The 11247-nt window shown below is 53.7% G+C and overlaps 1 protein-coding gene across 2 annotated transcripts in view; it reads right to left on the reverse strand.

Moving 5' to 3' along the window:
• Positions 1-11193, reverse strand: part of NTRK3 (neurotrophic receptor tyrosine kinase 3) — a 177440-nt gene extending 166247 nt beyond the window's left edge. For both annotated transcript variants that reach the window (XM_042824711.1, XM_042824712.1), the window contains exon 1: positions 10946-11193. In XM_042824711.1, coding sequence (XP_042680645.1) covers positions 10946-11193 — 248 coding nt within the window. The remainder of the gene's footprint in view (positions 1-10945) is intronic.
• Between the last annotated feature and the right edge of the window lie 54 nt (positions 11194-11247).

An 11247-nucleotide genomic window follows, 5' to 3' on the forward strand; every position in this document is an offset into this window, starting at 1 on the left:
GCCATGCATCTGCTCCAGCCTTTCACAAGGTACCACGTGCCAGTGTTAACACACAACCAGCCTCAGTCATGAGTTGCTGGGAGTGGAAAAAAAAAAAAAAAAAAACAATAGGGAAAAAAGCACAATAGGCAGCAGGATAAAGGTCTGAAGGATACAGCGAGCTGGGTCAAACCCAGGTTCAGTGCAGAGCACAGCCAAGGGGCTGAACAGTTTATTAGTGCCCAAAGCACCACCCTCCTACTTTACTCCATAGCATTGCCCTTTATCTTGAATCAGACTGGACTGAGCCACAAATGACTCCGGTGGATACATCCCCAGAAGGACAAATAAGGAAAGCAGAGGGTAATCAGCTCTCCCTACTGCTTTGCTCAGTGGGGAGTCCAAGGGAAGCCTCCAAACCCTGCATGGAGGCAGTTCTTTGCCAAGAGCACCATCCCCAGATGCACCAGCAGCCTCATCCTGCTGCAGCACCAGCCTCGAGCAGCTGGGAAAGAACTCAGGTGTCTGACTGCAAGGTGATTGCTGCTCCTGCTCATTAGGAGGAAGGCAGCTCTGCTTGCACGCACCCAGCTCCTGCTCTCCAAGTCCTTGCACACAGCAATGCTCAGCATTCTCCTAACTTAACAGCAGCTGGCACACCGACCCCATGGCTCTGCATCAGCTGTGTGCACCCAGCAGAACACCTGTCCATGCTAAAGACCCTGCTCTGCCACCAGCTTCAACCACAGCAAAGACACGAACAATGGAGTCTGCAGCACTGAGCTGGCAGCACCACACTGGGTTCCTGCTCACCCCCAGGTTCAGGTCTGTGCCTCACGCCTTGCCCCAGGTTTTCACAAGGGAAAAAACCACAGCACAGCCATCCCTGCAGCTCATTGGGAGCTAGAGCTCAGCAATGGGGCAGCAGCAGCACCCCAGCAGATGGCCGTTTCTGTAAGGAAACTCCACTGCTTGCAACTCCTTCAGTACCCACATGAAAAAAGAGAAAACAAAATGGGCATGGCAAAGCTGGGTCAGGAGATGACCCTGAGCACTTGAGGGATAATGGAGATTTTTCTCTTTGCTGTGGCTATTTTTACATCTCAAAAACTAACGCAGTCCTGGAGGAGCAGTGCTCTCCATGAGCCCATCCCTGCACCCCCCTAGGTCAGGGAGCTGCACAGGGGCTCAGGATTTACTGCTGATGGGACAGAGGATTTACAGGAAAGGGGCACTCCAAGAGGACTTGGAGCAAAGCACAGCTGATTTATGGGGTCAGCAGCAATTTACACAGGAGGTAACAGCACTGAGGAGGCAAGAATTTACAGGCGCAGGGGAGAAGTCCTTTTTATTGGTGCTTATTGGGAAAAGAGCATCTCCTTTGCTAATTACTGTGACCCAGAGAGGCACATGGGAGCAGCTGGATTTGCCACCAATCTCCCCCTTGCTCTGGAGGTTACAGACAGGCCAGCACCAGGGATCCTCCCATTTCACAGCATCACATCTTGGCCACAGCACCCTCAGGGGCTCAGAGCTCAGTTCCAATGCTGCAGTGCTGCTGCTCAGCTCCCCAGTGCTAGAAGCAAGATGGGTGCAGAGATGCATGGATTACACCTGAGCAGAGGCTCAAATGCCAGAATATACAAAGGAGAACATAGCACTGAAAACATACAGAAAGATATGAGAAAAGTTTTCTCTGCTCCACCCCAATGTAAAATCCTCCCATCAGCACAAACTGCTGAAGCACCTGGGGACATGCAATGGGCCAGGAGCCTCCAGGACCAGATTTTCTACACATATTTGACTTTAAGTTCAGGAACAATTCAAGCCATCCTGCTTTGCTCCCAGCCCTTTCCTGCTCCTCTCGCTATCAGTTGCTCACACTGAACACAGCCTCTGCAAAAAATGCATTTGAAACACTTTGTGGCGTTGGGACACAGAGAAGGGGCTCATTCAGGCATTGCATCTTGGGCTCTTTTTCCAGCCACCCTCCAGATTCTGTTTTTCTCCAGACTCGCTGACACAACTGCCTGACTACAAGCCTAACTTTTGCACAGAGCCCACTCCTGTTGCAGCACTGACTTGCTCAGCACAAGGGTTGCAGTAGGACAGGTTCCTCTAGCAGAGGGAGGAGAGCTCAGGACACAGGTGAGCACTGAGCCTTGCCCAAACGATGTCACAGCTGTGCCCCCAGCAGGCACACAACATCCCACACCAACTGCTGCCTCCACCCCTCTGCCCCAAAGTTTGACTAACACTCAGGAGTATCTTTGCTTTTATAAATCTCTGCCTTTTAATGATGGCTTCAAGGCTCAGAGAAAAAAGGCCCATTAAACTCACTGAATAAGTTAATGGGGCAGAGAGAATCCATTTCATAGCCACCCCAGGCTATTTTCCTCTGGAGCTAAAGCCTGAATAAGCAAAAAGGAAAAATTAAAACTGCACAGCGCTTTGCCAATAAATAACCCCCAGTGTAATCTGCTACAGGCAGGCCTCCATTTGCAGAGATAATGGCATGCAGATCAGCTGCAAAACACCTCCCCTTGCAGAGACCACCACCTTTTGGTTGCAATTTGTTGCTCGCAAGAAGACCCCACCTCTCAGCACACCTCGTGCATTGCACGCCCTGCAGAGAACTTCCAAGCCTTGCACTACAATGCTCCAATACCCTGAGACACCTCCCAGCACGTTTGCATCCCTGCCTCCTTTTCCCCAGCCCTTCTGGCTGCTTGCTCCCTCCCCCCAGTAGTGCCTTAGGCTCATCCCTCCCCAACCGCAGCTCACACACAGCTGCTCCTCCTTACAACACAAGTGCACGTCCCACAGAGGGACGGGAAAAAAATTAAATAAAATAAAATCCCTGTTTGTAAATGTTGATCCCGCTAGACACGGCTTGTTTACTATTTAATATTTAAAGATGCTAATTAAGTCTCTGAATAAATAAATCTCTGCTCCCAGTGCTTCTTGGAGCCAGGGAGTACTCTCATGGGGCAGGGCAGCACAAAGCATAGCAGGACAAGCACAGCCCACCCAGGGGCTCCACGTGGGTTATGGGGTCTATATACAGTATGAAGCAGCAACACCAAGCTCAGCTCAGGCCAGGAACATCAGGGAACGCAGCTCAATCATACCTACAGGGGAGCACAAGAACCAGGGCTTCCAAAGCAGTAAAGCTCAGACACACTGCAGGAGCTAAGAGAGCTGGAGCTTCAGGGAGTCAGACCGAGCCCATAGAACAAAGTAACAGGAAAAGACAAGAAAAAAAAGACAATAACAAGCAAACACACAGCCTCCACTGAGCACACAGCTCCCAGCACAAGTGCTGCCCAACCCAGAGACCAGACAACCACATAGCTTCGTACCTGAGAGCTCCAGAAACTCCTCCACAAACCACTTCACAGCCTCTTCCCGGAAGCACTGCTACCACCACCACCTGCCCCAGCCTCCCCAGCTGATCCCTTTCTAGCCTCCTTAGGCTCTGCCCCCTCCAAATCAGCCCCAGCTGTGGCCTGCACAGCACCATTAACCCCAAATGAGCCAGCCCAATGGAGAACTCTCTTAGACAGGTCCCTCCCTGCCCAACCAGGGCACACATACACTTGCATCCTGTAAAAGCCCTGCATATGCTTCCCAAGTTCAGGTTTTGCTCCGAAGGACAGCCTCCATCACCTACCCCAACTCAAAGCAAGTTGCATGGTCCTTCCCAAGACAGCATCAGGCTGCTGTGTTCACACGGACTTGGCTCTGTGCTGCTCTGCTTTCCCCACTGCAAAGCCCATCCTGCGATGGCTACTGGAGATACAGAAATGTCTACAGCCCATGAGGCTCAAGCTGGGAACACATCCCCAGTGACACTGAGACACACTGTGCTGGCACAGAGAATGTCCCAGGGGAGGGATGCTGGGGAGCCAGGAACACACAGCATCCCTGACTCCATATCTTGCTGAAATCTGCTAGTTTGTACATATGGTCTCCGGTAGCACCTGCATCTACTCAAGCATTCCCACATTAACACTTGCTAGCAGGATCCATGTGGGTAGAGCTCCAGGAGGGCTACTTAAGGAGCAGCCCTGAACAGCCCAAGTTAGGGCTCCTCTGCCCTGCCACACTCTTCTCAGCCCCCCAGGGACAGACAGGGCCCTCACAGAGGTCAAGGATGAGGTTGCTGGGAACTATTTCCACGCAGCAATGAAGCACAGTAGGCTGGGGTGCGTCATCCAGTGAAAGGCAGGAGGGTGAGGCAGAATGGCAAGGGGGATGAGGAGCTGGGATAGGACTGGGAATGGCACCTAGGAGGAACTTACACAGGCTGTGCCAAATCCAAAGCTTTGGTTAAGCAAGCTGTTTCCCTCACCATGTAGACAGCCTGAAGCTGGGAGAAGAAGAGAGTGGAGGAGATGGCAGGGATGGTCCCTAATGCTCCATTGTCTGCTACAGCAGAGCACTGTGCAGCAGCTGGAGGAAAGCCTGCTGCATTTATAGTGCTGGCCTCTGCTTTGGATTCCCAAAGGCTGCATCACATGGAAACAAGATAAAAATGCAGTGTATTTTCCTAGTGCTGCTCTTCCATGCAAGCAAGGTCCAGAGCTACTGCTGGGTGTCACACAGAGAGGACAGGACAGGGTCCCCAGCTTCACAAGAGTGGGACAGGGAATAGGGTGGTGTGGTGAGAATGAAAAAGCACAAGCACATAAATATAACCTGCACCATCTCTGATCTCCCTTTCTCCCCATCCCCACAGTGACACAAGCTGGTTGCTCAATAGCTATACATAAGCAGAGCAATGACTGCTGTGCAGATCTTCCAAGTGGAGTTTAATCCCTGCTCCTTGAAGTGAAGCTCTGAGCAAAACCACAGCTCTAAGCAGTGCCTACCACCCTTTTCCTATCACAGCATCCTTCCAGACCCACAAATCATCGTCCCTATTCTGATGTTGGGGACCTGTTTGCTGTTGCATTTTGGGACCACTGGGTGTCACAGCCCTTCCACCATGCTGGCAGGACGTGCCCATTGCCAGCAGGGAAGCACTGGGCTCATCTTCAGCCAGCATGCCAGAGGGGTGGGTAGCACTCTTGGGAGCCACAAATGGAGGATGGCTGTTGGGTCATGATCAGTTTCCACCTCTGCGCACTCTTTCTCCATCTCACACCAGGATATCCTCAGCGTATGTCTATGGGGAGAGCCACACAACCTCTCCAGGCTTCCAGCCTCCACCTGACTCCTGCAGCAAAGAGCTAACTGAAAGAGCAAAGAGCATTGCACTCAGCCTGCAGGCAGCCAGAGACAGCTCTCAGCTGTGCCCTCTTCCCTCTGCATCCAGGCTTTCCCTGAGGACACCTCTCACGGCTGCCTGATGTCACAGGACTGGCAGCTTTATTTCCTCTGTGCCAAATCCAGAGATCGGCTGAAGGGTCTGTGTCACCAGCATGCTGCTTGGAGCACTGTTCCACACCTCAGGTTCCCCATCAGCAAAACGGACAGCGACGTGAACAAACATTTTGTGGCTCACTCCCAGCCAGAAGCTGTGACAACACCTGCACGCTGTCCCTATCGGACATATCTCACCCAGCATTTCAAACAGATCATCTCCACGTGGGTCAACGGCTTCCAAAAAGCTGCAAATCGCCTCCATTCCTGGCACTGCTGCTGCCACTGCTCCATGGGAGGATGCTCTGCTGCATCCTCTCACTGCACCCAGGGTCGGACCAGGAGGGACCACGGCACAGCAGGGTGCAGAGCCGGGACCTGCCCGGAGGGATGCAGGAGTGGAGGGATGCAGGGATGCTGCAGCCTCACCCGAGCCGTCTCACGCAGCCGCTTGCCCTCTAGCGGCTCAGCCGCCCCTCGAAAAGTGGGAGGGGAAAGGCTGGTAAGAGCAGAGAGAAGGAGCACGGGGCAGAAACTCAGGTTGCAACACACTGCCATCGTGCACGACCCACAGCAAGGTCCGCCTCTGCCCTCCGCAGGCATGCAAAGGATTCGGTTGTGCACCCTTTGATGCAGGAGAGCATTTGTGGAAGCTGCTGTCAAACAGCTGCTTTGAAAGCATCCGTGCAACCTATCGAAGCCCCCGCCACAGGAAGCCCAAAGCTCAAAATTACTGCTATTTCACTGCTATGCCCCATAAATAACATGCTGAACAGGTGAGCTGCAAGCATTATTAATGCTCACTGTTGAAAGCCTGGTGGGATCAGGAGTTGGTTCACACCCCACTTGATGGGATGCACCAAATCCAAGCAGAATGAATCAGCAGGCACCCCCTAGCAGCAGGTGCAGAAGGCGGAGTGCTGGGGAGCATCGCTGAGTGCAACCTCTGGGGATCCCAAAGGACACCCAGTAATGGTTTGCTGGGGAGGGGTGCATAGAAAAAGCCACATTTAAAACATCTCTAAGCCCCAAAGAATAGCAAACAGGTCAGCCCTCAGTCTCTTTCCCCCGATCTCTAGTTCTTCCCCTGTGAAATGCCTGTCCTAGCCCTGGAGCATCCTCCCAGTGCAGGGAGAGGAGCCAGCAGGCAGAGCTGGCACAGAGCTCCCCAAACCCAATAGGAGGTGAGGGCTGGGAAGATGTCCCATGCACCCTGAAACCTAGCTGTGTCACCTCATGACCAGGCCCCAGGCTGAGCTCAGCAAGAAAGTCCTGGGGTGTCTGAGCAGCACAAAACTGCCTCCACCCTGGAGAAACCCTCAGGTGGGTTGTGCAGGGCAGAGACCTACAGACTGGCAAGAACTGAGCCCAGCAGAAATCCCGTGCCCCAGGGTACAGACCAGGGGTACAGCTCTTGGTGCCTGATGTTCTCTGCTCTGACGTGGTTTGGCCATGGCTGAGAAAGGCGAGCTGAGCACTGGCCCTGATGGCCAACTTCTCCCAACACCACATCTGTCCCAAATCCTTCTGCTCCACCCCTGCACAGAGCCTGACAGGCTGCAAAAGTACAGCAGGTCCCAGACGTTGTCTGTGCCAGGGAAATGTATCCATCCAAGACTGTTCCAGCAGAAAGGTCATCAGGGCAGGGCACAGACCCAACAAGCCCAAGCACCAACACAAGTTCAAATGCTCCAAAAAAAATAGAGCAACACCTGCCACAGACCTGATCCCACAGCACCCTGGCAGTCAGGATGACTGCTCTCAGCTTAAGGCATCTCCAGGACAACAGGACCATGCCAGCCCTCCTCCTCATCCCAAGCGTCTCTGAACCTTCTTCCATCCTCCGAGCCTGGTGCTGTGCTTCCCTCCCCCGCAGGGATTTCACTTTGGGGCAGCCATTCTGCATAAACAAGGGCTGTGCAAAACAAAGCTGCGTTGAATTAGGGCCCTTTTGAATAGATCCTGCAGCAGCCAAAACCTCAGGGACCAGGAGGTGGGAAGAACAATGGGACGGGATGCTTTGGGGACACAGAGCCTTTTGTCTCCAGAGAGCAGCATCACATGGAGCACAGCAGGACTGAAGCAGAGCAATCCCCAACTTGAGCCCTGTTTGGGTCACCAAAGCAAGTTGTGCTGCTCCCAGGGGGATGCGTGAATACGTGGGTACCTCTGGTGCTGGCTCCCAGCTCTCACCCCACACAGCTCTGATGCAGTTTTCCCATTCCCAGCTGTGCCCATGGGATGCAGCAGACACTGCCATGGGCTGTTCTTCTTGTCCCCAGAGGGAGAACCCTAAGTGAGGTGCTCGCCTTTGGGTGCGTGAGCAAACGGACCCCCAAATCCCACATCCATTGGTGCTCTGTGATGATCCATCTCCTCTTGGATGCACAGATATCCCAAATGGGTGGATTTGCAGGGTATATTTTACCCTAAGAAACTCCATCCTCCCCAGAGAGGTTGCATCAGGGAGCGAGGCAGACCTGGGCACCTCTCCCTGCCTAAAAAAGAGCCAGAGGTGACAAACGCAGGCCACCACCGCCACCTTCCTGGCAGCATCTCCGCAGTGCCATAGCAACAGCTGAGGAGTAGGGAGGCCCAGATGGCAAACTCCTCCATCCACCCTTCCCCATGCACCGTGCAGGAGCGTGCAGGCACTGCCCACACTGCCAGCAGGGTAACTCCTGGCACGAGGCAGCACAGGCGAGCCCAGCATCCCCAAATCCTGACAGGTGGGGAGCCGAAGGGGGGAAGCACCCTGGCTGCACGCTGCATGGCATAAGCACAGCCCCGCAGGTCTTGTTCTGCCTGGATCTGGAAGCAGCAGCGTGAGGCCGGATGGGAGGTCTGCAGCTGGGCTGTATGTCAAGCTCTCGGCTGGGTGGGACCCTCTGCATCCAGAGCCACATCACTGGGGATGCAGTCTAAAAATCAGACATTCCTGGGCTCGCTGGGAAAGGGCAGGGGACGGCAGCCAACCAGCCTCCTCCATTTTCATCTCATGCTTTGCTGTTAACCTGTCCCTGCCTGGATCTGGATCCACTTGCTCTGCCCCATGGCCCTATGGATCCCAAAGCCATGAGATGTCTGCCAGGCCCCTACATTCTACCCAAAACTAAACCCACCCAGCCCCGAGACTGCTGCGCCCTCCCCAGAGGGAGGATAGGTGGGAAAACAGAAGCAGCAGCAGCAAAGTCAATATAGCACCAAGTGTGAGGTACCTTGCTGTGGGAATCCATGGGCTGGGTGCCTCCATCCTCCTTGCTTTGGTGGCACCCTTCTGTAATCCATCACAAACATGCAAAATAATCCAAAGCTCCCTGGGACCTGCCAGGGAGGGGTGGGGTGGCATAGAGGGGTCACTGCCCTGCACTGATGTGGATATGGAGGCACGTGCCAAGGCAGCTCATGGTGTTCATGGTCGAGGCTTTCCCTCTCCGCACTCTCCCAACAGCCCCTTACCAAGCGGAGCCTCTCATCTGGACATCACTAAGGCCTCACTCAGCTCAGGGTGGTTTCACCACCCCGTGTTCCATCTTCCTGCTTGCCAAAAGAGGGTGGAGCAGAGACCACCACTCCTGAGCATGGAGGGTGCTGGACCCGATGTCACTCACACACACCCCACACGAACCTGAGTTCAACCCAGCTCTAAGGAGCTCTTCCTTTACTGGAAAGCAGCCCCATCACCCAACCCATCCCTCTGCTCCCACAGGCACCAGCCTCAAGCCACCTCCCCTGGAAGCACAGACCTCCTGGGTAAAGTTTGCACTCATGTTCTGTCTCAGCCTCTGGTGGCATTTTGGAAATCATGCCAGTCCTGCACCCACTTGGTCTCAACTCAGAGAGGAGGGTGTTGGGCTGGCAGCAGCTCAGGGGTGCATCCAGCCAAACCTGGCACCTTCTCCTCACCCCCAACACAGAGAGGCTTCTCTCTCAGCATCTCTAGTTGCGGAGCTGAGTCTTTTTCTTCTTTCCTCCTTCTCCTTTTTGCAGGCTGCTTATCAGCATTTTTCAAAGCAGCAAAGACATTTTCTGGGCACAAAGGACCCACGCAGTAACACTTCTTGCAGCAGTTCAGATGTCTGCCTGCCTCTGACAACCCACACCAACACCTTCCCAGAGCTGTCAGCTCCACAACGGGTTAAAACCAAACCACAACAAACAGGGAACACAGGGGAAAAAAAAAAAACAACACGAGTTCCTCCAACTTCCCCATTCGGAGCAAAACACCCCAACCCCACGGCGCAGGATGGATTTGGGGCACCGGGAAGGGAGCCCTGCATGAGTTTTGCCCCATTGCTGCTTTGCCGGGGAGGCAGCGGCATGGCTGGGGGATATCGGGGCTGGAAATCTGCTTGGACAGGGAAAGCTGCTCCAGTCATTTGTACCCAGCAAAGGTGACAAGCGAAAGAAGCACCGCAATTACTCCATGGCTCTGCTGCAATCGCACTGTGACCAAACGCAACAGACCCGGCAAAGCAACCCTCCCTCCACGCAAAAGAATAAATAAATAAGCCTCCATTACTCATGCCAAACCTTGCTGCATTTAACTGCCAGCATAAAGGATTCCACCTCTTCTCCGCTCAACTCCCACTGGCAACTCGCTCTGGGGGCTGCGTTTCCCTAAATGCTCACATTTCAATTAGCATAAGAATAATGAAACGGCTCGGAGTTCATCTCGCCCAAAAAAAAATGTACTGCAAAATACGGAGATTGGAAGCGATGGGGATGGGTTTGCTGGTTTAGTTTTTTTTTTGGTTGGCTTTTTTTTTTTTTTTTTTTTTTTATCCACGCACACAGGGAGGCACGGCGTGATGGATTCGGGAGGAGATCCGTTCCTTTCAGACGGGAATAACGTGGGCTTCGCTACTTGGAGTTGATTTTCCAGATAAACAACGCGCAAACAAACGCGAAGTGCCCCAGCGCTGCTCCCAGCGCTCCCCCCCGCACGAAGCCCCTCGCAGCACCGCAGCTGCAGGGCGACAGCGACGGGACTTCGGTACCCAGGGATGCGGTTCGGTACCCAGGGATGCTGTGCACCGTTCTGCTTCTCTTTCCCCCTCCTCCTCCCCCCTCCCCTCTCCAACCCCAAGCCTTAATAAGGCGAAAGCACAGATTCCACAGCCACGCGCAGCCTGGCCACGAAAGGCAGCGTTGCTGCGGTGGGTGAAGAAGTGACACGCTAATTAGATCCAAAGTCTGGGGGGAAAAAAAAGAGCAAACGGCTCCGAACGCGCTTTCCTTGCCCGATTTGGGTATGTGTGGCGGTGTGTGGCTCTGCCGTGCCGCTCTCCCCCCTCCCTCCGCAGAAGCAAACAGTTAAAGGAAGCAGCAGCTTTAGCATCTTCGCCTGCTGTTCTCTCCCGCTAAGGAATCAAATCCCATTTACTTCATTCCTTTTAAGCCTTGGCCAAACTGTTGCTGGGCTTGGTTTGCGATATATTTTTTTTGGTGGGTTTTTTTTTTTTTTTTTTTCCCCGATGGGATAAGGGGAAAAACCCGATCGTTGTCCTCCGCAGGGAGAGCGGGGCTGGCACGGGGCGAGCGATGGCACAGCGCTGAGGGCAGCGGAGCCCGGCACACGGGAGAGCAGCCCACTTACATGGAAGTGATGTTCCTTGAGATGTCCGTGATATTGATGCTCGTGTTGCCATTGCTGCTGCCTGAATCCTGCCCTTCCAAGAGAGGGAAGAGGTTCCCATCATCCGGTTTCTTGCAATTGATGTCTGTCTTGCTGCAAAGACAATTAGCAGGGCAAGCCAGCACCGAAAGCAGATAGTCTCCCCAAATGCTCCAGAGCAAAAATACCCTCCAGAAAGTGCACTTGGTAGGGCAAAGAGAGACATCCATCTCCGATTGCTGTTCTAAAAAAGAGGAGGAGGAGGAAAGGGGGGACGGAGGGAG

The sequence above is a fragment of the Centrocercus urophasianus genome, unplaced genomic scaffold (genome assembly GCF_019232065.1).
Source record: "Centrocercus urophasianus isolate 14NV4802_14NV808 unplaced genomic scaffold, USGS_Curo_1.0 seq_23, whole genome shotgun sequence".
In the NCBI taxonomy this organism is placed as follows: Eukaryota; Metazoa; Chordata; class Aves; order Galliformes; family Phasianidae; genus Centrocercus; species Centrocercus urophasianus.